This window comes from Hipposideros armiger, unplaced genomic scaffold (genome assembly GCF_001890085.2).
Source record: "Hipposideros armiger isolate ML-2016 unplaced genomic scaffold, ASM189008v1 scaffold_426, whole genome shotgun sequence".
NCBI classification, from domain to species: domain Eukaryota; kingdom Metazoa; phylum Chordata; class Mammalia; order Chiroptera; family Hipposideridae; genus Hipposideros; species Hipposideros armiger.
This window is the reverse complement of record NW_017731776.1, coordinates 1,269,801-1,295,683: the sequence shown is the minus strand read 5'-3', so window position 1 is coordinate 1,295,683 and position 25,883 is coordinate 1,269,801. Positions and strand designations below refer to the sequence as shown.

Below are 25,883 nucleotides of genomic sequence, written 5' to 3'. Positions count from 1 at the left end.
AGGGGGGGGGCGGGGGGGCTCCGCAGCGGGGAGCCGCGGGTCACGTGTGAGGAGGGGCGAAAGTCTCGCAAAGCCGGGCGGCGTGCGGCGAGTTGGGAGTTCTCCGCGCGCCGCGGGCGTCGGGAGCTCGGGCTCCCGGGCGAGCCGGGGACGCGGCAGGGGCCTGGGTCCGAGACAGCGGGGACCGCAGCGAGAGTGCGAAGGAGAGAGAGACGGAGGGCAGAGACCGGGCGAGAGCCGGAGACGCGCAGGGGAGAGAGACAGGGGAGAGAGACTGGGAGGGAGACCGAGGCGAAGCCCGAGGCTCCGGCAGGGAGACAGTGAGCGCGAGGGAGGCGGACGACACCCGAGCGGGGCAGAGACCCGGGGGCCAGCGGGGGCGGCGGCGGCACAGCCCGCGCGGGGCGGCTGGCGGGGTCTCGCGGCCAGAGGCGAGCGCAGCGGGACGGGGAGCGGAGCTCAGGGCGGGGGCCAGCGCCGAGCGACAGCAAGAGAACAGCGGGGGGGCGGCGGGGAAAAGGCGCGGGCGAGGGCGGCGAGCGCCACGGGCCTCCGGGGCCCCGCGCTCTGAGCCCGGGCCCCGGGCCCGACGATGCTGACGCTCAGGCGGCGCCGAGGGCGCGGCGCGGGGCAGTGCTGAAAGTTGGACGGCCGGTGGGGAGCGGCGCGGGACGGCGCGGAGGCGCGGAGGCCGGGAGACCCGCGGACAGACCCACCGGCAGCCTGGGAGGGGGGCGCGGCCGGCCCGCGGGGCTGGCGAGGAGCGAGCGTCCGGACCCCCCTCTCCCCGCGGGGACGCCGCCGGCCAGACCGCGCCGTGGGATGTAGTGCCGGTTTGCCGCCTCCTGGACACCCGTCGGACCTCAGCCCCGCGGTAAGCTCCGTCGGCGCCCGCCGCTGGCGATGTCTGTCCGTCTATCCCACAGCGTGCGTGTCTGTACGTCCTGGGCCGGCCGCTTTGGCCCCGCCCGCTCAGTACCTTATCCCTGACCCGGGTTCCTGCGACTTCTCAGGAGCTGGCGAGCTCTGTTCGTCTGTCAGTCGGGAGCAGCGAGGTCTAGGTTGATGCTAGGAACTGGGGAGAGGTGGATGGAACTGGCCTTGACCTCCTGCCCCGGCCACGACCTTTCCCTACCTCCACCCGCCCCCCGGCTGTCATGCTGGGTTTCCGAGGAGCTTCAAGGCAGGTGACTTGTGGCAACAGGGGGAAGGGGCTCGCCTTTCCACCTCCCCAGCTGCAGCATGTTTGCAAATGGCCCTGCCATCTGAGAACAAAATCCCACTTCTTACCTGAAACTAATTACTAAAAAATTCCCACTGCTCACACCTTGAACAGCTACGTTGGGCCAGGTGACCCCAGAGTAAGGGGACAAGGGATCCAGTAAATGAGGCATGTCATCGCAGAGAAATAGACACAGGCTCTGGGGAGAGGGAGAACCCCAATGAGAAAGGTCTGGATGAACCCTGGAGCAGGGAAACTTCCCCAGCAACACGCTGAGTGCCCCCACCAGCATCAACACCACACTTCTGCCCCACCGCCCAGGGTGCAGGGAGATGGCAGGCAGGAGTGTGGTGGAGGGACTAAAAGCTGGGCAGCCTGGCCAAGCTGGCAGGTGAGGGCTCAGGAGCAGTAGGATTGAGGGGACTGGAGGCTGAGGGAGAGGCCAAGGGCCACGCAGGCGAGGCCGAGAGGAACCAGACCCTGTGTGCGTGTGCGTGTGTGCATGTGTGTGTAAAATGTCTATTCTGTTTCTCCCCACATCCAGCCCCACAACCTCCAGAGCTTTGGGATTTTGGAGGGCTGTTGCCAGGACCTTGGGGGCCTGAGAGCCACACTGTGGCCCTGGGTTGGCCTGGGATGAGAAGAGCAAAAGGCGGAAGAAGGCGGTGGGATAAGGGCTGGAGTGCAACATGGCAGGAGCAAAAGCCACTGGCCTTTGAGCTGACCCACATCCAAATTGGATCCTGGAGGGCTCAGCCTAGAACATTCGACTCTGTTCTCCACTGGGAGGAGGGGCTCTTTCTGGGGCTTTCTACCCTGGGCAGTGGGCCTCATATATGCTCCATTCGGGCTCCCAGAAATCAGCTTAGTTAGCTGAGGAACCAGCACCCTGGGGCAAGTCACTCACTCCCTGGCCCTCAATTTCCATATCTGTGGAAAGGACACCCTTCCCTGCCCCACTGACCTCCAAGTGCCCCTCAGCCCCACTAACCAGGCTCAAGTGAGCTGAGGGCTGGCTGTTCACAGGCTGGGGAAAGTGCTGGGCAGATGGGAATAAGGACTCACTTTACCTTTGGGATGATGCACAGCTAATGGGGAGGGGAGAATATGGCTTGAAATAGTGGGCTGACCAAGGAGAGGAGTGTCCAGGAATTAGAAGGGGGATCTGGGGCTTGGGAGCTAGTCCTTAAGGACCCTGGGGTTACCCTTGAAGAGGAAGCTCCTCATCCAGGAAAAGCCTTTGGGGTGACTGGGAACAGACAGAGCTGGCCTCGAGTTTTTGCTAAGTGACCTTGGGTAGTTGGCTTGACCTTTCTGAGCCTCAGTTTCTTCGACTGGAGAATGGGATGATGGTACTGACTTCATTGAATTGCCAAGTGATTTGCAGACTCTGACAGGTCTCTGAAAGCAGCTTGCACAAGCCTGGAGCATAGTAGGTTCTTAACACGTTTGTGGAGCAGAGCATGAAGTAGCTCTAGGTGCTGTGAAAAGATTTCTTAGCTTAGGATAAGAGGGAAGGGGAGGAGGAGCAGTGTAGGCTTACAGGGCGGGCTGCTGCTTAATGTGGATCTGGGGGAGGCGGGGGCGAGAGCTGAGGGGGGTGTGAGGAGGAGGGGGCCCCTCTGTGGGGACCACTGAGTCACGAGGACATGTAAGCGACATGACAACCAGCAACATGGTAACCAGGAGACTAGAGGCGATGGGAAATGGAGCTGGAACGGTGTATTGGGGAGGTGGGGGGGGGGCGGACAGGACTGGCAGCACTGGGGCTGGAGGGGTCAGGGAGCAGCCAGGCTGGCCTCTCAGGATGAGGGGAAGTTTCAAGGCAAGGTGGGCAGGGGAGGAGGTGGGGGCTGGAGCCGAAGGAGGGCCGGCCCCTCTGGGGTCTGCTGGGCAGGGGGGCTTCTCCTGTACCTCCCCAGGCTCCTCGCTCCTCTCCTCCACATCTCCACTTTTCGTGCCTCTCCCCCTAGGATGCCAAATTTGGCTCACGCAATCTGTCGTCTCTCTTCTGAGATTGGCACCAGGACCAAAGCCGAGTGCATTACATCACCGCAGCTCCCCCTGCACGAGGAGAGAAGGAGAGGGAGGGACAGAGGACCCAGGGACAAGCGGCCAACTCTCAACTTTCTTTCCTGTCTTCCTGCTCACTCTTCCCGCCTCAGGCCCAGGTGCTGGGGGCTTCTGGGAGCATCCAAGTGGGGCCTAGAAGGAGGACAAGGGATCCAATCCTGGGGAGGTCCCAGGGCCAGGGTCCGAGGTCAGACCGTGTTGCTTGTCCCCTGGCTAGGTGGCGCCTGGAAGGCAGGGAGCCTGTATTCAGGACCTCAGCCTGCCATTGCCTTGCTGTGTGACGTTGGGCAGCCCTGTGCAGAGTCTAGATCTGTATAGAGAACAGTTGACCCCTCAATATCTTGGTGACTCTTGTGGGAAAAAAAAAAATGTCCTTGAGTCCTGCTGCTCTCCTGGGCATAGAGGAGTCCTGGATTTTGAATGGCTGTCTGTGACCTTGAGTGAGACTTTGCTTTCTTATGCCTCCACCTCCTCACCTGCGAAATGGGGACAATCGAGCCTTCAAAGGCACTAGAGGTGAAAGTGGGGGACAGGAGAAGAGAGAGGGTCTCTGGCCCCGAAGCCACAGACCCTCAGGGGACCCATGGCTCCCAGCATGCTGGGCTGGAGGTGGGGGCAGCAGGACCATGTCTCAATTCAGACAGAAGGTTGGAGCTTAAATCACTGGTCTGGTGCCCTCGTTCTACAAAAGTAGGAGTCAAGGACCAGAAAGGGAAGGAGAGCCCCCAAGGTCACAGTGACGGTCTGGGGGTAGAGGAAGCAGAGACGGAGCCTGACCCCAGGGCTCCTGGCTCCCATCCCTGCCTGGAAGTAGCCAGACAGGCAGATGCACATGCCTGTGGGACAGGGCGGCAGGCTGGGACAGGACCCAGGAGCGCTGAGGCCCCATGTCTCACTTTGGCCTCCTCCCCTCTCCCTTCCTGCTCCCTGGACATGAATCCCGTCCCTCATTTGGTCTGTTTGAAAAACTCGTTTTCAGGCTCATTTAGAAGCCAGTTTCAGAGAGTCCCCAGCAGGGACAGGCTGGAGTTGGAGTTAAACTGGGAGATGATGGCCCCTCTAGAAGATTCCCCGGGGGGTAGAGGTGGAGAAAGATGGGGAGCATCTGTGGATGCTTTGTGAAATCCTGAGCTCGGCAACCCCCCTCCCGGAACTATTTAAGCTGAACCAGATGAGTATCTCCCAGGGATCCTGGCCCGGTGACTCCTGCTTTCTGAGTTGAATGACATCCCCACCTCCAAAATCCCAGGAGCCTTTGATATCCCCAAGGAGGAGCTGGGAAGCAGCTCCCACCCTTTACCCGTTTCCCAGCAAGGAAACCCATGTTGTTGCCAGGCATTGGGCTAGGAACGTTCTCATTTAGTCCTTGAGGCCAGCAACCCCGCAATATCAAATTGATGTCCCTATGTTCCAGATGGGGGAGCCATGGCTCAGAGAGTCTATGTTACTTGTCCAAGGTCACACAGCAGGGAAGTGGAGGAGCCTGAATTTAAGTCCTGGCAAGTCTGATTCTTGGGGACTGTCCCTGGGACTTCCTTGGAAAGAGTGGAAAACGTCCCTCCCCAGGGCTGGGGCTTGGCAGGAGACCGTCTGTCACCCCCGCAGCATGACGCCCCCTCAGAGACCTTCTGGGGCTCCATTCTGAAGAGACAGACATAGTGACACATTCAAGGGGAGAGCTCATTCTACAAACGGAAAGACAGAAGCTCAAAGACAAAGAATGATCGGCCCAAAGGTACCCAGGAAATTAGATTTGGACCCAGGGCTCTGTCGTCTGCACCAGTGGGTGAGGTGGGGCTTTGGGGCTGATGGTGGCATGAAGTCTAGGATGGGTGCTGACGGCTGGGTGGTTTTGGCAGAGGGCTGAGAGAATGCTGACTCTACGCTAGGACTATGGGTAGGGGAGTCAGCCTTGGGAGCAAGAAGAGAAACCAGTAGGGATAGCAGGTCCACATCTGTCCTCCCTGGTCCTGCCTGAGGGCCACCCACAGATGTCAGTTTCGTACAGCCTGTGAGATCAGGGGCGACGGTGGGTGGGACCTGCCTGATGAGAGAGGGTCTTGGTTCCTGTGTGACGCTGGGTCAGTTCCTCACCCTCTCTGAGCTTGGTACGCCCATCCGTGTGACCAAGAATCTGGATTTAATGAACTATTTTCATAAAGTAGCTGCCGTTGGGCTGTTGTCCCAAAGTGTTCCTCCCATCCCCACAAGGACCCTGGGCCAAGGGTAAGGGGCAGGCAGGGATCTTGGGGACTGCCATTATCTTTAAGACTCCTCAGCGACTCAGCCCTCCTTGGGGTGTGGGGGGATCTCCAGGCCCAGCCCTTCTTCTCCTTTTCATCTTTATTTTTCTCCTGCTCCCTCTTCCCCTCTCTACGTGGGCTGATCGCTGCTCAAACTTTTAATTCAGATGGTAATTGAAATAATAATATGGGCTGAGGCCCCTCTGCTTGTGACGCTGCAGCTGGTGGAGCTCAGCTATGAATAGACTTTGAGTCACACACGCGTGCGCGCTCCTGTAGGCGCGCACACAGGCTTACAGGGCAGTGGGCCAGGGGCAGGGTGGGCTCATGCTCCGGCCTGCTCTGAGTAGCCCCCCCACCCCACCCCCCTGCAAAGGCCTGGGCCAGTTCCGTCCCTGCAGCCTGCTCTCTGTCCCTGTGGTGAACCTGAAGACTTGGGGCCTCAGTGGCTCTCTCCATGTACAGAAAGGTTCAGCCAGGAGAAGTGCTGGCTGGACACATGTAGAAGTTGGCTGGGCACATGGGTGGGAGGAATGCTGGGGTGTGACCCCTGCCCCCTCCCTTGGCATCCCTGTGCCTCACCTCCCCCCAGCAAACACACACAATCATGAGCACACACACTCACGCTTGCACACTCACACTCTCTTACACACACACACACACACACACACACACACACACACACACAGCTGCTCAGATAGATGGTATTAACACTATTGCTTGGTGGCTGGGGTGACAGAGGTTTTTTGGGGGGTCCTGCTGCAGAGCGGGGATGAGCCCCTGTGTTCCAGGCTCTGAACTGGGCTTTATATTCATGACTTCCCTTAATCCTCCCTGCCACCCTGAGGACCATCACTCCCACTTTTCAGATGAAAAAACTGAGGCTCAGTAAGAAGCAGGGATTGCACAAGGCCCCAGGGGAGAAGGGGCCATATATCCTTTGTCCTACCTATGCACCCGGTTCCAGCTATTCTGGGACCCTTTTCATTTGGCCTCCTGGAGGAGGGAGGGTGCGTCTCCTCTAGCCTGGGGCTCCCCTTTCTCTCCCTGTGACAGTTTCCCCCTCCTCCCTGTGGCTACCTGGCCAGTCATTTGCCAGCTCTCATGTCAGGACCTGGAGGTGAGGTGCCCATAAGAGGCATTGACAGGTCAAGGAGAAGGGCTATTAAGAAAGATGGGTCTCGCTGTTCCAAACCCCAGCTGAAGCTGTGTAGGGAGAAGGCGTTGTCATGGTGACCTATTAGCTGGGAGCTTTGGTCTAAGCCTGCTCAGGTAGGCCCAGTTGGGGGGTGGGGGCTGTAGGAGGGCAGACGGGAGACAGGGCAGGGGCTACAGTTGGGCAGAGGCCCCCTGGGCCTGGTACAATGGAGAAAATTCTCCCCAGCTTTACCCAGTGGCCCTGGTCTGTTCCTGTGTCTGGTTTTTCTTCAGCACTCTGATGGGAGATGGAGCAACTGAGCCCAGAGACCACAGTGATTTGCCCAAGGTCACACAGCAATGGTGGCAGAACTGGGGCTGGACAGGGACATAGGGCTCCTCCTGACTCCTCTGCCTCCCACCCCCAGGGCTGCCAAACTTCTCTCTCTCTCTGTCTCTCTCTCTCTCTCTCTGTCTCTCTCTCTCTCTCTCTGTCTCTCTCTCTCTCTGTCTCTCTCTCTCTTTCTTTCTCTCTGTCTCTCTCTGACACTCCCTGTACCTACGGGGTTTGGAGGAGAAAGGGAAGCACTGCATCTCATGAACCCCTTTCCCTGGGCAGATCCCCAGATTGAAGAGAGGAGAAGGGGCGGCGGCAGCCCCGTGTATCAGCTGGTGCAGCTGAATGAGGAATGCTGCCTGAGTCAGGCAGGCCTGACATTGAATCCCAGCTCAGCCATGACTTACCCCACATGACCTTGACCAGGTCACTGTACCCCTGTGAACCTCTCTTTGCTCTTCTGTGAAACAGGGACACCCTGTGGCAATGAGGGGATGCACCTGGTTTTTTTTCTTGCGTTGCCCCATCTGTTCTCGGAGCCCACCCTGGCTCCCCCTGGGCTGCAAGGATGGGAGGGGAGCTAGGTCAGGGAGGAGGGGGGGTACATGCACTGTGAGGGACTGACCCCATTTTACCGATGAGGAGATTGAGGCCTGGGGGAGGGAGCCTGCTCAACCTTGACTTGGTAGCAGAGTTGACACCAGGTTTCACCGCAGGCCTCTGGATTCCTCAGCGAAGTCTCTCCCCCACCCCATTCTGCAGCTCCTCTCCCAACCCCCACCCCAAACTCCCTGTAGGAGCCTCTCTCCCACTGTAGGCTGAGAAGTCCAGACCCCCTCTGCCCTATGAGAGTTAAGGTGCCACTCAGCCTGGGGGAACAGGTGGAATGAGCGTCAGTGATTCAGGAACTCCATGAGGCCATACAGGGAGGTGGCAGGCACAGAGCTCGAGGGGCCCTGGCTATGAGTGGCTGCTGTCACGCTGATACATGAGCATCAGAGCCCTCCGCACCTCTCTTGACAGTGTGTTCACCATCTCCTGGGGCAGCCCACTTGTCTCTAGAAGGTTCTGCTAATTGATACCTACCTCCCACTTTGGCCTTAGCTCTGCACTCTGGGGCCTGAGGGACCCAGCTCTTCCTTATGGGAGGGGCAGCCGCTTCCCCTGCCCCCCTGCCCATCCCCCAAGGCTTATCTCCTCCACCCTCAGTAGTCCCAGTGGAGGCCTGTGGATGGGAAACAGAAGATCTGGGTTCAAGTCCAGCTGTATCCTTGAGTGGCTATGTGGCCTTGGGCAGCCTTTTCACCTCTCTGAGCCTTCCTCCCCTGACAGTAGGGTGAGCTTGTGCCCTTGTATCTGCTGGGGATTGCTGGGAAGATCCCATGAGACTGTGAGTGTAACATGGTCTGTTGTTGACATGAGCTGCTGTGTGGCCCGACCACTCAGTGGTAACTCCTGGCAGATTTCCAGGCCTCCAGCCCCACACTCACCAGCCATCACCTTCAGATATTGCTTCTCTGTCTGTCTTGGGTGTCAGCCCCCGACCTTCATGCTGAGCCCTGCCCTTGCACCCTCTCAGACCTCCTGACCTGCTTGGGTGGGGGTAGGGCTGGCTAAGCTCCAGTGCCAGGCCATGCAGCTGCAGATCCTGAGGCCACCTGACAAAGAGCCTCTCTCTGGCTGGGCTCCAGGGCCATCTCCCAGACATGGGGCCGGAGCTGGGCAACAGGGAAGAGAGGGAACCGGATGGGGTACAGAGTGGGCCACGGCCTCATGCTGGAGCTGGCCCGGGCCCCTGAGACAACAGGCCTGGGGACAGAGAGGGGAATGAACAGCCAGCCATGGAGGGAGTTACGGTTACCAGCTGCTTTGATAGCATGGTAGCACCTCACCCCCCGTATACTAGTGGGCTGCCTGAGGAAGGGGTGAGCTCCCTGTCATGGGAGGTGTGCAAGCAACTACTGAGTAGCATCTGTTAGGGGAGTAGCAGGGGATTTTAACACAGGGCCAGGGGAAGGGATTGGACCCAGAACCCAGAGTCCCTACTGTTTGGGCTATAGCACAGCAGTCCTGTGCCTGTAAAGGTCTAACAGCCTGTTCCAAGTACAGTAAAACCTTGGATTCCGAGTAACATGGTTGGCGAGTGTTCGACAAGATGAGCAAACATTTCTAATACATTTTAACTTGGTAAACGGCAATGTCTTGCAATACGAGTAGTTTGTTTCTGGAACAAATTATGCTCACAAACCAAGGTATTACTGTATTCCCCATGACTTCCAGCTCCCCCCATGGTTGTGCCTCCCCAAAAGTACCACTTTAAGACAAGCCCTAGATTCCCCATTTCAGCCTGCTCACAGCAACTAGGCACCTCACAGGTCAGTGTTTTCCAAATTGCATGCAGACCCTGACCCATCAGTGCCTGTGAAATTGATGTAGCACGTTCACTACTTATTTTTATTTTTTTTTAATTAGTTTCAGGTGTACAACGCAGTGCACTAGTTATACTTTTTACCCCTCAAAGTGACAACCCCAACTATTTATTTTTTTAAACAAAATTTTAAAAAATGGCAAGCACTTTGAGTGTAGTGAGGATAAGTATCATTTCGTGAGGCCTGTGTTTCAGCTTTTAAAATAATATGGTATAAATGAATAGCAAAGTACAATGTTTGTTTTTACTCTGGGTCTTAGTCAAAAAGTTTGAAAGCTATTACCCTGTGTGGAAATCCTGGGGGTGCCTCTGATAGAGGCTCAGCTGTGCGGATTTCTTTTCCCAGGATGCTCGGTTCCTAAGAACGTAAGTGCCGAGAATTCCAGGATGCCGCAGTTCTGTCCTCAGACCTCCCTTCCCTTGCCCAGCAGCTCCCTTAGCTCCAGGCCCCGAGCCTTACAGCCAGCCACCCCACCCCTGGATCTAGGTCCCGCTCTGTCCAGTCCAGCCCTGCTTTGTCTGCGCTAACTACTTGCCCCACATCTTCCTGGGGACCTTCTCTCTAAGCCATCTAGCTGTGTAGACCCTTGGTCTCCTTGCCCTCACACACTTACACGCTGTATCTTTCTCGCGTCTCTTCCCCTGGCACATAGTAGGTGCTCAATAAATATTCATTCATTCCACAATGATTTGTAGAGGGCCCTCTGAAGCAAGGCACTGTGCTGTGCTGGAGACACATGGGCAGGAGGGCAGACGGCACTGCAGCTCAGCACACATTAAGGGTGATGAATGAATGAGTGAATGAATGAATGGAGTCTGAGTGTCTCTGGCCTTAGGAGCCAGTTGGGCAGATGGTCAGAAATGATGAGTAAGCACTTGGCCTGTGCATAGTAGGCATTCCAATAGCAATGGTCACTAATGGCTGTGGATGAGCTGGAGTGTTGGTATAGGAGTGTTCCCAACGCCATGTCTGGCCCTTTTCTAAGGCCTGTGGGTCGTACCTTCTCCTGCTAGGCCCTGCACACCACCCCCCACCCCCAAGTCCTTGGAGCTTCTTTTCTGGGCCTAAGGAGTCTGGGCGTGAAGCCCGGATGCCCTCCTCACCCCACTGGGAGGCCACCTGGGTGACACCTGCAGATAAGCCAGTGTCCTGTGGGAGGGTGAGGCAGAGGCCTGAGGCCTCAGACGTCCTGCCCCCACTCCAGGGTCACAGAAGGTCTCCTTCTGGTCTCCACTCAGAGGCCACCTTTGTTGAGAGGTTCTCCCTGACTACGGTGACAAAAATAGCTCCTCCTTGGTCACATTCTGTCACATCACCCTGCTTAGGTCGTTTATGGGAATTATGATGGGCTGAAATTATCTTGTTTCTTTGTCAGTCATCAGATGTTTATTAAGTGGCTAGGGTTCAGGGGTAAGGCAGAGATTCAAGGTCCCTGCACTTAAGGAGGCTGCAAAATAAATCGGTTTGAATGGGATAAATGCTATGAGGACATCAGGATGCAGACGGAGAGTGCCTGGGGGGCCTCTTGGAGGAGGCAGCCTTTGCATCAAACCAGAATGGTAAGAAGGTGTGAGCAGTCGTCTTGGAGGATTTCAACTAGAAGGGACAGCCAGTGTCAAGAGCCAGAGATAGGAATAAACTTGGTGTGTTCAAGGGACAAGAAGAAAGGCCCCAGTGGCCAGGGGTGTAAGTGGGGGAGTGGAGGGGTTGAGGTCAGAGGCGCAGGAAAGCCCTGAGAGCTCTAAGCTGAGGAGTGATGTGGGTCTTCAACCCTTGGAGATGGGACCGCTGGGGGAGAGGCGGCAGAGGCGCGGGGAGGAGGCAGTGGCGTTCTTCGGGAGTGATGGGCTCAGAGCGGGGAGCATTCAGCAAGCTGGATGGACTGGGTGTGGGGCCAGCATCCAGGTCCCAGTCCCGAGGGTTCACCTGCTCAGGGAAGCTCTTGAACCCCCAGCGAGGATGAAAATAAGAGCACCCACCTCCAGGGTGTCGTGAGGATCAAAGGAGTGGCTGGGGCTTGGCCCACAGCAAACACGAAATGTTGGTTATTAATATGCATACCACTATTATGACGATTGGCTTTGGGGAGGGTTGAAGGATGACATCCAGGCATTAGGCCTGAGCGGCCCCCTGGGAGATCACAGACTGAGGTGGAGAAGGCAGGGGAGGGACAATTGGTCAGTCTTGGCAATGCTGAGTTTGTGATGCCTCTTAGACATCCAGCAGATACCAGGTTCAGGAACCAAATCTGCTTGTGGCCACTTGGGAGGGCGATAGGGGCTAGGTGGCATTTTCAGCCAAGACGAGCCTGGGCAGCGTATGGGATGTGCACATAGAGGCTGGAGGAGGGAGAGTGACAGGGCCGCCGGAGAGGGCCCCTCAGGCCTGGAGGACTCACAGAGGAAGGCGAGGACCAGCCAGGGCCTCCATCAGAGCTGCTGGGAGGGTGGTGGGCTCAGAAGAGCCCTAAAGGGGGCTGTGGGGGGAATGGGAGGTGACATTAAGTCATCTGCTTCAAGAAAGGCTTCTGCACTTTACCCTCCAATGTCACTGTCCATCTTCGCAACATTCCTATGAAGTGAGTGTTATTTCTCTACATTTTATGGATGCAGCTCAGAGAGGTTAAGGCATTTTTCCGTGGCCACACAGCACAAAAGTGAAGCACTTTTAAGCTTTCTGGGATCACAGTCCCTTCTGAGGATCTTATGAATGCTATGATCCTTCTCAGAAAAATACACATATGTGCACACTAGTTTTAAAACTTTCTATGTGTCTTTTTTTTCTGTAGGTAATACATTCATATGGTTCTAAAATTAAAAAGACACAACGGGAATACAGTGAGAATTCTTCCTCCCACCCTATCCCCAGCCACCTGCTTCCCTCCCCGGAGGCAGCCAGTGTCACCAGTTTCCTGGGTCTCCATCCGTAGACAAGCACAGACAAGCAAACATGTGTATCTATAAATTTCCTGCTCTCCTTTTTTTTTCTACACAAACGGTAGATACTACACTCGGTGTTCATCACTGTTGCCTTTTTTTCACTTAAAACACATCTTGAAGACCCACATCGCTCCGTCTAGGGCTCCCTCCTCCTTTTTTTCTGGCTGCGCGGTGAACCATTTGGGGATGGGCATCAGGCTGCTTCTAGGCTGGGCTGGGCACACAAGGCACCTGGCTCCTGGTGGGGTCCCAGGAGTGTACACAGGTGTCACAGGCAACCCCACGGCTCTCCAAAGCCACCGAGGGCCTCCCAGAACAAGGGAGGGAGCGGGCCTGGCCCTTAGCTGATCCCCCTTCCCCACTCCACCCCCACGCCCGACACCTCTTCTTAGGTGCAGCCTGTGGGTCTAGTAAATCCAGGGACTCCTGTGGGAGTGGGAGCAAGGGGCATCAATCCCCTGTCCCCAAAGCTCTGGGAGACCCTCACCCCACCAGCTGCCCCACCTCCTGTAGCCCTGTTTGCCGAGATGCCGAGGCCAAAGCAATGTGGGCGGGGGGTGGAGGGACTGTGATCTCTATGCTCACCGCCAGACTCGGGAGGGCAATGGTGGGCTATGTGGAGGTCACCTCTGCTCTGGCCCCTTGCTCACCCAGCTATCCCCCTACCCCAACACCTCCCCTTCTCCTCTGCTGTGAGGAGTCCCCGCCCTGTTGGGCCAGGGAGGGAGGGCATCCACATGGAGGAGGGAAGTGGGCTGGGGTGGTCTGGGCTGATCAGGACCAACTGGGCATTTCTGCTAAAAGTCCCTGCTCCCTGGCCTCAGGGCCCGTTGTCCTGTTTCTCCTCTCTCTGCCGCTTGGCTTCCATCTGCTGTGCCAGGCTCCCCTCCATGTGCGGATGCTGGGGGCTGGGTCTGAGGCCCTCTTCTCAGCCAGCATTCATACCCAGGTGACCCCGTCTACTCTCACAGCTGAAAACATCATCCCGGTGTTCAAGGTCTAACGGGTCCAACTCCGCCCAGACTTCGGGGCCTGACATGCCTGGACATCTCCATCTGGACGTTCCAAGGCCACCGCACGCTAGAAAATGTCTCCCCTTAAGCCTGGTCCTCCTTCAGTGTCCCACCGTCACCTACTCCTGACACCCCCTTTCCCAACCCGCCCATCCAGTCCACCCCAACCCTGTGGCTCTCTGTCAGGATGTGCCCCGAATCCCTTTCCTTCTCTTGAGCTCGACTGCCACCACCCTGGTAGCTCCAAGCCGCGATCATCGCTTGCCTGGGCGGCAGGAGAGCCCCCTTGCCAGCCTCCACTGCGTCGGACACATCTTAGCCAAGTGCGTACATCATGCTTGGACAGTGAGGCCTCCCAGGTGCCACTGGGGCCACATTGAGGAGTTTTCTTTCTTAAGCCTGGTGGCAGGTACACAGGGGTCTAGCGTATTACTTCTTATTCCTATTTGTCTTAAAGGTTTCACATGAAAATTTAAAAGACCGTACCAGGTGAAACCCCACTGCCTGCTTGCCTGCTTCCCACAGCCCTGAGGATGAACCCCACAACCTTCCCACCCCCGCCCCTGGGACCTCCTCCTGGGCAGCTGTCCCTCTTGCTCACTTCTTGCTGCAGATTCTCGGCACACCAAACTCTTTCTGGAACCCTCACTCTTCACACAGACACACAATTCTCCTGACTGGCTTGACTCCCACTTATTACTCAAGCCTCAGTGTAAATGTCACTTTCTCAACGAGGCCTTTGGGGACCCCCACCACATCACTCGGGACTTTCCCTTCAAGCAGCTTACCACGGTTGATAACTGCCCACCTAGACACATGCTTGTTGTGTGTGCAACTATTCTCCCCTGCTGATCCGTAAGCCGGGTGAGTCCACGGCCTGTGTCTGACCCACAGCAAGTGTGCGATAATAAATCATAATTGAAGGAACAGTTTTGGAGGTCAAGTGTACAGCAGACCAGACCTGGAGGCACAGCCAGGCAGTGGGGGATTGAATCTCACTGCCAGTGAGAGACGGAGGTTTTTCTGGAAAATAGAAGCCTGTTGGAGCCACCCTCACCTTTAGGCCCCGGTAGGGAAGAGGGGCACAGGTGTCTGGGGTGGCCCCTTTGGTGGGATGGTCTGTCCAATAGAAGGGGCTCTGCAGTGGGGGTGGGGTTGAGTTCTTCATCAGGCAGGGACCAGGCGTCGGGAATGCAGCAAAAGTCGTACCTGTAGGTTGGAGCAGTGGCCCTTGGGTCCTCCAACCACCAGCTCCTGCCACCTTGGCCATGACCAGAAGGCCTGCCTGGACATTCTCGGGAACTTGCTCTCTAAGTGTGCTAACCTGCAGGCTGAGTGGCTGGGAGGGAGAAGTGGGGTGCAGAGCTGGAGGTATGAGCCAGTTCACCCCTCGCTGCTCAGAGCCCTTCTGGAACCCAGAGTCACCTGTGTGTCTAGGCTCTGGATGGACCTGAAATCAAGGACCCAGGTCCTGGCTCCAGCTTACCCTATGACCCAGTTTCTCCTCCCAATAGGACTGACTTGACAGAACCTGGCACATAGTAGGGCTTGATAAATGTTTATTAAGTGGAAGAAACATGTGATATGACAATATTTCTTCAAGGCAGGAAAGCATGGTGTCTAACAAATGTGTTCTGGTATTGACTGCCCAGGGCCAGATCCCGTCTCTACCACTTAGGAGCTGTGTGACCACGGGCAAGTTGCTGAACCTGTCTGTGCCTTGGTTTTTCTGACTTAGAAAGTGGAGATGATAATAGTAACTTCCCCTGAGGTCATGGAGAGGATGGCAGGAATGGACCTGTGGAAAGCACTCAGAACAGTGCCCTCACAGAGGAAGTGTGTGCTAAATACTCCATGTGAATTTTGCAATGTCACATGATTGGCCTGTGAAGGTGGGATTAGGTATGCAGTGGGGTTTCAGTGTACAGAAGAAGGTGTGGGTAACAGTGTCAATTGAACACCCACTGTGTGGCCTGCACCTTTATGACAATTGACAACCTGCGTTTGGCCTTCGCGACCACCCCTGCAGGGAGACATTGCTGTGCGCCTTCCCAGCTGAAAGCACTGAGGTTCAGAGAGGTGAAGAGGCCTGCGGGAGCTCGGCAGGACCAAGCCCGCATCCAGCCCAGCTCCGGGAGACTCTGAGGCCACGACTCTTACTCACCTGCTCCCTAGTGCTGGGGTTGGAACAGACTGGGCAGGGCCATGTGATGGCTGCCAGGTGGGCCTGGGTGCCACATCTGAAATTCAGGGGAGAACAACAGCTTTGGGAGTGCTTTGGACCATGTATCAATTACTTACTCTGTGCCAGGCACGTGGTACACATGCATGGTCCCATTTATTCCTCATTACAACCTTATGAGCTAAGGGCTATGATTCGCCCCACCTAAAGATGAGAAGCGCAGGGACCAGAGAGGTTAAGTAACTTGCCCAAGGTCACACAGGTGGAAAGTGGTACAGAGGCTCTGTGGTTGAAGCCGCTGCAATGGGAGGGGGAAGATGTGGGCTCTGAACTTTCATGAAGAGGTCGGAGTCAGACCTTGCAGGGTCCAAGGAGCAGGACAGGAGCCCGCAGAGGGCTGTGGGCAGGAGGGGACACCCTGCCACAATTTCCCCTGTGCCTAGATCCACCCTCAGCTCCCTTTTACCCTTTGAGAAGCACAGTTCAGCTGCCTGGTCCTTGAGCCCTTTCCCTCCCCTGCGAAGCCCCATTTATTAGAGCTAAAAGGACCCCCATCCTCAAACCAGGAAGTCAGGCCTGAAAGGCATCCTTCAGAGCTGGAGGAGGGGACAGGTTTTGGGAAATGGGACAGTGGTGTGAATTCCTTCCACTTCCCCAGGGAAACCTTCCCACGCTCTAGAACCCCTCCTGGGTGCTCTGAGTTGCTCCCCAACCCCACCCCACCCCTGTGCCTGCTCCCTATGGTAGAAGAGTCAGCTTCCCGCTCCAGACTCAAGAGGAGCTCAGGGATGGGGGCAGGGTGAGCAGACTCAGGAGCACCCTCTGGATCACCTGCCTTATTTCAGACTCTGTGCCGGGTGCCTTGTTTCACTACATCTTCCCAACTCTCCTGCCAGGGACCAATGATGGCACCCAATTTTGCAGATGGACAGAAGGAGCGCCTGGATGGAACAGTTAGTGGTGGAGCCAGGACTGGAAGCTGGGTTTCCTGACTCCCAGTCCAGTGTGCTTCTGTCATCATTATCTTCATCTTCTTTACCTTATCATCATCATCATCACCATCATCACCATCACCACCATCACCACCATCACCACCACCATCACCATCATCACCATCATCACCATCACCTCTACATTTTACCTGCGATGGCTGTTGAACTCCAGCCGATGTATTCTATTAGAGTGGTTATCCCGTTTGCCTCAACAGCGGCCTGGTGAGGTGGATAACATTATCATCATCTCCATTTGGCAGATGAGAAAACTGAGGTCCAAAGAGGACATACTAGCTGGTGACAGAGCTGAGATTGAGAACCAGGTCTTCCCACCCCAAACGCGAGGGTTCGACTGGCACATTGCTCTCCTAGAGTGGGAAAGAAGTCAAGGGGAGCAGACAGACAGTGAGGGCCACGGGCTCAGAGGAGGCAGGGCTGGCAGCTGGCGATGCAGCAGGGAAGGCTTTGGAGAATGGCGGGGGCCCGGGCTGGGCTTGGGGGGCTGGGAAGAGGCACAAAGGGACCCAGCTGAACAGGGCATTGTGGGAGATGGAGGGAGCCTGAGGCCAGAGGCTGGGGACCAGGGTGCGTCAGGGACCTGGAGGCAGCCAGAACTGAACCAGAATCCCAGCTTTGCCACTTCTGCTGTGTGAACTCCCCCATCCACGTCCCTACTCCCCCAACCACCCCACCCCTGGCCTGTGATTCTTCAACTGGGAAGAGGAATAATAACACTGCCTGTGCTGTGGTAGGTGCCTAATAAATACTTGTTAAATAAACACAGGGTTGCAGTGGTGGCTCAGTGACCTAGACCAGGCAGTTCTAGAGGGTCCGTTCCCTGGGAGCAGCCGCAGAGATGATTCAGCAGGGCCCCACAGCTGAGCCGTGTGACCTTCGGCAAGTCACTTCACCTCCCCTGTTGCCCCACCCAATAACAATGAGACGTGTAAGGCCCTATAGGCCGGCTGAGTGCCCCCTCTCTCCTGCCCTCTCGAGGGCTGAGCATGGGCCGAGCCTGCCCTGGGTCTCAGGACTGCAGCTGCTGCTGTCTGGGGCTGGAAGGCCTGCGTAAGGTGCCCCTGCAGCTACCACCGTGTCTCCCATGGGTGGCAAGGGTGCACACAGGGAGGTTTTCCTAAGTTGCTGGAACCCACGGGGGCTGCTGCCACTCTGTCTGCTTTTCTTTTGCAAAGGGAGTTGTGGGCAAGGATGGGGCATTCAGTGTCATCAAATCAGAGGGAAAATGTAAGAAGCGGGGTCTCCTTCCTGCCTCTACTAGACCCCTGGCAGGAAGGGTATCCAACCCTCCATAGCTCCTCAGGAAGGGGCAGGAGACTGGTGACACCAGCGAGTTGACAGCCCTGCTGGTCACCTTCACTATCTCCCTGAGGCTCAAGGGTCCTTGGCAGCTGCTGACTCACCGTGCCACATCCCTGCTCTCTGCCTCAGTTTCCCTAGGTGTCCAGTGAAGTCTGAACTAGGGGCTCCAGATTTTGGACATTCACAGCACAGTAAAAAAAAAATTTTTTTTTAATTCAGTAACTGACACAGCATCATCAATCCTTCACTTTGCAAAGAAAGGACATTAAGTTTTTAAAAAGCAACTCCCATCCCCATCATTTCCCAAAAGAAAACGTTTACTATGAGAGGAGTCCTAGGATGCAAACTTAGGATAAAGGACATCGACTGGAGGAAGAACCCAGGACCGTCGGGGAAGGACTTGCTCGAGGTCACCCACTAAGGCAGTAAGAGGGGCCCCGACCCCCAGCGCCGCCTCCGTCCCCATCGCAGCTCCCTGCCTTCCACAGAAGTGTGGTTTATTGTAGACACGATACAGGCCCCTAAACTACCAGGATGCACTCTCTCCCTCTTTTAATAAAATATCTATATTCAGGGAAGGATAGTGCTGAATTGTCTCCCCTCTTCTGCCATCTGTACGCCTTCTCTTTCACACTTTTCCCTCGGGCCCTTATGCCTTCGCCAGGAAGCCCCATGTGACAAACAGGGAAGGAAAACCTGGTCCTCTCCTGGTAGTTGTCACATGAGGGCACAAGGCCAAGTTTCATACTTCTCACTTTTTGGTCGGGCATGGTGCGGGCAGCCCACACGCTGGCAGGTGGGTCCCTCGCTTCTGCCACAGAGTTTGTGGTGACAGGTGCATTTGCTTATTTGAGCAGGTCACTGCAGACGAGGGGCTTTTGGGGGCCAGGCCACACATGGGCTCCTCCATGGTGGAGGGTGCGGGGTCTGGGAGAGCACCTGTGTCTGGGGCAGCTTTTCCCACGGCCCAGGAGTGCGCATTTCTGAGCTCCGCCCAAGTCAGCACAGGTTAAGGGCAGGTACAGGGCCCAGCACAGAACAGGGGCTCAGAAATGTGGCTGCGACCAGAAAAGGAAGCACAGGGGTTGGGGATAAGCTGTGACCCCACTGGGCTGCGATATGGAGGACGATGCCAGGGGCTGGGGTGATGGAAGGGCAGGGCTGGATGGTGAGGACTGAGGTTGGGGGTGCGAGTGGGGGGGTTGGGAGTGTAGGGCTAGGGGTATGTGGAGCCTCGGGGCCAACCCTGGGGCTTGGGGCTTGGCTGAGACTGCTGTCACTTCCACTCACAAATGCTGGTGAGGGGAGGACCAACAGCCTGTCGCCGTGGGGGTGGTCTCCCTCCCCCCCTCACCCCCAGGGCCCTCCTAGAGAGTGGGAACCCCATGAAGAGCCCTCTCCTGCAGCACAAGATAAACACCCCCAAGTCACAGACAGTCCCTTTGGGCAGAGAACCGGGTTCCCCTGGCCTTGGGCCGGCCCCTCATCCTCTCTGGATCTGTTCCTCAGCCATCAAAGGCCAGGTCACCACACTTGTCCCCTTTGCCTGTCTCCTGGAAACCTATAGCCTATGGGTTCCGGGGTCTGCTGGGACCAGGCCGATGAAGCCCTTTCTTCCCCTAGCCCCAACCCCCGCAGTCCTCTCTTCCCAGGGCACCTTGATCTTCTTCCAGGAGCTCGGGTTCAGGGCTGGCCCACCCTGCCTCAACCTGAGATGCTTAGCAAGTCCGTCCCAGCTCTGGACTTCTTTGACCTCAGATGTGGAATGAGTGGTCATCCATTGCTTCCCGGTCTGGTTCCTTCCGTGGTGCTGATGCAGGCCTTCAGGACCATGGGCAGAGCTGAGATGGCTTTTTAGCGAAGGAGGACCTCCTGAAAACTCTTTCTAGACTAGAATGTGCACCTGACACCTGGCTGTTGAGACGCTGGGGGAAGTGGCGGGGAGAGCCTGAGAGGCCCGGGTAAAGTTACGACCCCTTAAGGGCCAGCATCACATGCCCACATTAACCTGTTAGGTCTTCAGACTGATAGGTCTCACTGACCCCATTTTCCAGATGAGGAAACTGAGGTTCAGGGCAATGAAGTAACTTGTACAAGTTACATGGTAGATCTCAGACTTTCATCCAGGACTGTGGGACCCAGGGAGCTTCTCTGAAGGAGGGAGGGAGCAGAGTCAGGGTGGGGTGACCGTGGGGGAGGAGGGGAGCAGGGCTCACTCTCCCTGGGCTGAGAGAGGGCGTTTCTCCCTGGAAGAGGCAGACTCTGAAGCTGTTGATCTCTAAATTACAGCGTTGGCGCGCACCGGTTGCTGCGGCAACCGAGTTGTCCTGAACCCGGGAAGTGTATAAACATTGCCACAGATGCACAATTAGATCAGGAAGAAGAATAGAACAGAAAATAGAAACTTCCAGCCTTATATAATTCTGGGCCAAAATGTTACCAGGAACCTAGGCCCAGGCCGGCCCTGCCAGCCTCTGGGGCCCTGAACAGCACCATCTCTCTCCTGGGGCCCTCGTGGAAGGGACGTTTGGAGGGAGGGTCCTTGGGCCCAGCTGATGTACCCGCCACCCGGTGGGGTGAGGGGCTGCCTCCACTGAAACAGCTGGGGATGCTGACAGTGGAATCCTGCCTCTTACCAGTTTCCTCCTGCTCCTGGGAGGTGGGAAGGAAGGCAGGAGGGCGACTGGTTCTAACTGAGCAGTATTATCTCCTTGGGTCCTATGAGGCAGGGTTTTGACCCCCATTTTGCAGATGAAGGAACTGAGGCTCAGAGAGGTGTAATGCGTTGTCTGAAGGTGACACGGCTAGGCAGTTGGTGTGTCAGCCTCCCCTACTCCAGGTCTCCACACCATAAACTCATCGATGTTGACAGCACGTGGGGGCTTAAGAGTTAGATACACTTGGATTTGAACCCACTTAGCAGCTGTGTGGCCTTAGGCAGGTCAGTTCCCCTCTCTGAGCCCCTGTTCCCTCACCTGTGACATGGGACTCATGATGCCTACACAGTAGCCAAAGCTCAGGGCTTGACCACCGTCTTGACCGTCATTGGTGTCATCACTCAGCACTGCTCCCAACAAGTTTGGGGACAGAACAGGAACATAGGTGGGGCTGCAGGTCCCAGCATTATCCAGTAGGACTTTCTGCAATGATGGAAATGTCCCACATCAGCTCTGGAAGCCATTAGCCACGAGCACTTAAACTTGAAATGTGGCTAGTGCAACTAGGGAACCGAGTTACATTTGCATTTCATTTTAAGTGAATGTAAAGAGCCACGTGTGGCCAATGGCTGCCATATTGGACAGCATAGGAGAACATCCAGCCCCAGAAAGACCCAAGAAGGCAGAGGCTGAACCCAGGCAGGCAAGTGGGGGCCAGGGCATTTACAACTCCCTCTGCTCAGGGCAAGTGGGACAAATGGTGGAAGGGTGGAGCCAAGATGGTCATCAGGAAACTCACGGAACAGCAGGCAAAGGAGTGTTGGAGGACAGCAGCATGAGGGGGCTGGGACTAGGACCTGGATCCTGGTGGCCTCAGCCTGGCAGACCCCAATTCCAGAGCTGGGCTGGCTGTGGAGGCACTGGCTCAGGCGACAACACTCCCTCCCTGTCATCAGGACCACCTTCACTGTCCCATTCTGAGGAGGTGTTGGGGTGCTAGTCCAGGCTCTTCCCCTCCTGAGAGTCTTTGGGTAGGAGCCTTGCCACTCCAGCCTGGGTTCCCCCGGGCCCTCAGAGAGGCTGCCCCCACGGCAGCCACTTGCTCCCCAGCATCTCACGTCTGGCTTCTTTCCCCCAGGCCCTGCGTCTTCCCAGGTGACTACGCCGGCTTCAGGACATGCACGGGCACAGCCGAAACGGGCAGGCCCACGTGCCCCGGCGGAAACGCCGCAACCGCTTCGTCAAGAAGAACGGCCAATGCAACGTCTACTTCGCCAACCTGAGCAACAAGTCGCAGCGCTACATGGCGGACATCTTCACCACCTGCGTGGACACGCGCTGGCGCTACATGCTCATGATCTTTTCCGCGGCCTTCCTCGTCTCCTGGCTCTTTTTTGGCCTCCTCTTCTGGTGCATCGCCTTCTTCCACGGTGACCTGGAGGCTGGCCCAGCGGTGGCCACGGCGGGGGCCCCGGCGGGCAGCAGTGGAGCAGCTCCGGCGAGCCCCAAGCCGTGCATCATGCACGTGAACGGCTTCCTGGGCGCCTTCCTCTTCTCGGTGGAGACGCAGACGACCATCGGCTACGGGTTCCGGTGCGTGACGGAGGAGTGCCCACTGGCGGTCATCGCCGTGGTGGTCCAGTCCATCGTGGGCTGCGTCATCGACTCCTTCATGATTGGCACTATCATGGCCAAGATGGCACGGCCCAAGAAGCGGGCGCAGACGCTGCTGTTCAGCCACCACGCGGTCATCTCGGTGCGTGACGGCAAGCTCTGCCTGATGTGGCGAGTGGGCAACCTGCGCAAGAGCCACATCGTGGAGGCCCATGTGCGGGCGCAGCTCATCAAGCCCTACATGACCCAGGAGGGCGAGTACCTGCCGCTGGACCAGCGGGACCTCAACGTGGGCTATGACATCGGCCTGGACCGCATCTTCCTGGTGTCGCCCATCATCATCGTCCACGAGATTGACGAGGACAGCCCGCTCTACGGCATGGGCAAGGAGGAGCTGGAGGCTGAGGACTTCGAGATTGTGGTCATCCTCGAGGGCATGGTGGAGGCCACCGCCATGACCACCCAGGCCCGCAGCTCCTACCTGGCCAGCGAGATCCTGTGGGGCCACCGCTTCGAGCCCGTGGTCTTTGAGGAGAAGAGCCACTACAAGGTGGACTACTCACGCTTCCACAAGACCTACGAGGTGGCCGGCACGCCCTGCTGCTCCGCCCGGGAACTGCAGGAGAGCAAGATCACCGTGCTGCCCGCCCCGCCGCCGCCGCCCAGTGCCTTCTGCTACGAGAACGAGCTGGCCCTCATGAGCCAAGAGGAAGAGGAGATGGAGGAGGAAGCGGCAGCGGCCGCAGCGGCCGTGGCTGCCGGCCTGGGCCTGGAGGCGGGCTCCAAGGAGGAGGCGGGCATCATCCGCATGCTGGAGTTTGGCAGCCACCTGGATCTGGAACGCATGCAAGCCACGCTCCCGCTGGACAACATCTCCTATCGCAGGGAGTCGGCCATCTGACCTCCAGGCCCCGCCCTCATCACCTCCCACAAGAGCCTCTGCCGGGGGTGGGCTATCAGGACACCCCCTCCACACTCAGGACAGAGCTGACCCTGGCTCCACAGACCTCCTGGAAGGAGGTGGGGGCTTCAAAGATGGGGGACCCCTTCCTACTGACTCCAGAGCCCAGGCCTGGGAAGGGCCCAGGAGACCCTTGGCGCTATCAGCCTGGGTTCCCCAGCGCCTACCTGTTGGCGGCTCAGGGACCCCAAACCCACTACCTTTTCCCCTCAGACCCTTCAAGGACGTGCCCTTTTGTTCTCAGAACCTTGGGGAAGGCGACTGGACTGCTGGGGGGTGGGCATCATGGGGTTCTGGGGTGGGCAGGGGGTTAGTTTGGCGGGAGGGAGGGGATGCGTTTTTTGTTTGTTTGGTTTTTTTTTTTTTTGCATGACTGTGGCCTGTTGCTCATGACTTTCTTTTGTAAATATATATAAATGGAGACAGATGGAGGCACCCGATCCACCGTCTGCCATTTGTACCTGCAGGACAAGGAGATGCAGACCCTCTGTGTGCACCCCTCCCGCTCCCTGCCCGTCAAGCCAGCCCCTTCCCCTGCCCAGCTGGCTGGTCCCTTGAGGCCCTCAAGGCCAGCCATCTTGGCCCCTGGACGATGTTGGGTTTGGGTGCAGAGGTGGGACCCCAAGGAGCAGGACAAGCGCCATCCCTCCCTGTGGTCCCTCTGGCCCCCAGGCCCAGCCCAAACTGACAATGGAGTTTGTAACTATATATTTTTAATAAAGTATATGGTCCATTGGGGTAGGCTGGTTGAAGATGGAGAGTTGAGAAGAGAGAGAGAGAGAGACCAACATGATGTGAGTGTGTCTGCATGTGGTATGCGTGTGGTACATATGTGTTGGGCTGTGTGTGTGTGTGGGGGGGGGTGTGTCTCTTTCTGAGACACTGACCCCTGGAGGGAGCTTTGTCACCTGCCATTACCCTTCCTGGGATCCAGTGGGAAGGATCTTGAGTGAACCTCAGAGGTTTGAGTGGGTCTGAGTCAGAGCTTTGCTACTTTCTAGGTGTGGCTGTCAGCAGGTTGCCCATCAGCTTGGCCTCAGTTTCATCATCTGTAAAATGAGATGAACCGTACCTGCCTCCCAAAAGATGATGGACAGAAAAGCCCAGTGTGGATGTCAGCCAGCCCTTGTATAACTCAGGGAAAGTGGGAAGGGCCCACCTGGTTTAAACCACTCCCCCCCACACACGCACACACACATGCACCTGTGGACACTGGGCTGGACTGATCAAGCTGGCCTCAGGACGGTGTGGTGGGAAGGGCTCTGGGGGCAGTTTGGAACCTGGTCATAGTTAGACTTGGTCTCTGCCTTGCTGTGGGACCTTGGATAAGTCCCTTCTTGTCTCTGAACTTCAGTTAGCCTGTGCTGTATAACAAGCCACCCCAAAATTTAGACAACACGGGTTTATTCTTTCTTAAGATTCTGTGGGTGGTCTGGGTGGTTCCTTGTCTCGTTTCTTCTGAGCTTACTCCAGCAGCTCTGCTCAGCTGGAATGTCAGCTTAGCTGTAAGGTCCAAGATGGCCTCACCCACATGTCATGCAGTTGGTCTGGCTGTTGGCCAGGGGGCCTCAGTTCTCCTCTAGGGGCCTCTCTTCCTTCAATAGGCTACACCAAATTTCTTCATGGTGTCTTGGGCAGCAACCTCTAAGAGGGTATAGGCAGAAGCTGCAAGGTCTCTTGAGCCTAGCCTTGAACTTGTATAACATCACTTCCATTGCATTCTATTGGCCAATCCGAGTCACAAGGCCAGCCCAGATTCAAAGGGTGGGAAACTAGGTTCCACCTTTTGGGAACATGCTCAAGTCACAATGCAAAGGACGTAGGCCCCGGGGTGGAACTGTGCCCATAATTTGGTAATCTATCACAGAATCTTGGAGTTTGAGGGTTTGTTCCAGCTCTAACTCTATTCTACATGTCAACCGTGTATCCAACATTCAGTGTATAAGGAAGCAGAAGGCACCCTCCTCTTTCCCAAGAATCTTCTATGCAAAGCTGCCAGCTACCTCAGGAAACACAGGGAACCAGCAGCCAAACTCACTTACTGTGAAGTGCTGTGGGCTGCTTTGTGAATGACCACATTTCACCAGCACTGGCAACACAGCTGCCATTTGGATAAAATTGTGCATCCCATGTGCTTTCACAGTTTAATTAAAGAACCTGAGTCCTCCTTCCTCGAGATAGAGGCTACCTAGGATCCAAGTCCCCCTAAAATAACTCAACATAATGTCTCATTTACATAACACCTCTCATATCCTTTAGTTCACTGAACTTCTACAAACCCCAAGAGATAGGTGGGACAAGGATAGACTTAGCCTCAGATAAAGAAATGGAGGCCCAGAACTGAAGGGCTGGCGTGAACCAAGGTGAGGACTGTCAGAAGCCGAGGGGCTTGCTTCTCCGTCACTACCATCTTCCTGCAGGCAAGGGCTAAATGAGGGGGGAGGGGCTGCCTCCTTTCCTCCCCTGCCTCCATCCAGGTCTTCCAGGGGCTACAGGGGCTACTCGGCAAGACAAAAGCTCAACTGTCCAGATGCCTATACTCTCAGAAGAGCCCCTGATGCCCTTCCGCCAGGTGAGAACTCCCCAGGGTCTCACCCCCAACCCCACGTGCTCATCAGTGATTCCCTCCACCCAGCCTTACAGGCCCCGGGAGGACCTCACCAAGTCTCATGCTCTCCTGCCTGCTTCATTCTCTGATGCTTTAGCACCCTGGGTATCAGTGGTAACTAAAGGGGACCTCAGGCTCAGGCACCCTTAGCCTCAG

General features: G+C 56.6%; 1 protein-coding gene across 6 annotated transcripts; it reads left to right on the top strand.

The window, feature by feature from the left end:
• The first annotated feature begins 485 nt into the window (after window positions 1-485).
• On the top strand, window positions 486-23,556 carry KCNJ4 (potassium inwardly rectifying channel subfamily J member 4). Of its 6 annotated transcripts, none has more exons than XM_019664557.1 (3): window positions 486-874; window positions 16,472-16,528; window positions 21,683-23,404. In XM_019664557.1, exon 3 carries the CDS (start codon window positions 21,722-21,724, stop codon window positions 23,057-23,059), a length of 1,338 nt encoding a protein of 445 aa, XP_019520102.1. In that variant the 5' UTR covers window positions 486-874; window positions 16,472-16,528; window positions 21,683-21,721; the 3' UTR covers window positions 23,060-23,404. The 6 variants fall into 6 exon arrangements, with proteins under 6 accessions (XP_019520102.1, XP_019520105.1, XP_019520101.1 ...); XM_019664560.1 differs by lacking the exon at window positions 16,472-16,528 and adding an exon at window positions 3,196-3,393; XM_019664559.1 differs by lacking the exon at window positions 486-874 and adding an exon at window positions 10,897-11,000.
• The last annotated feature ends 2,327 nt before the right edge of the window (window positions 23,557-25,883 follow it).

What these genes read in the sequence shown, in the direction of transcription:
- KCNJ4 (XM_019664556.1), top strand. Translation starts at nt 21,722, where the DNA reads ATGCACGGGCACAGCCGAAACGGGCAGGCCCACGTGCCCCGGCGGAAA.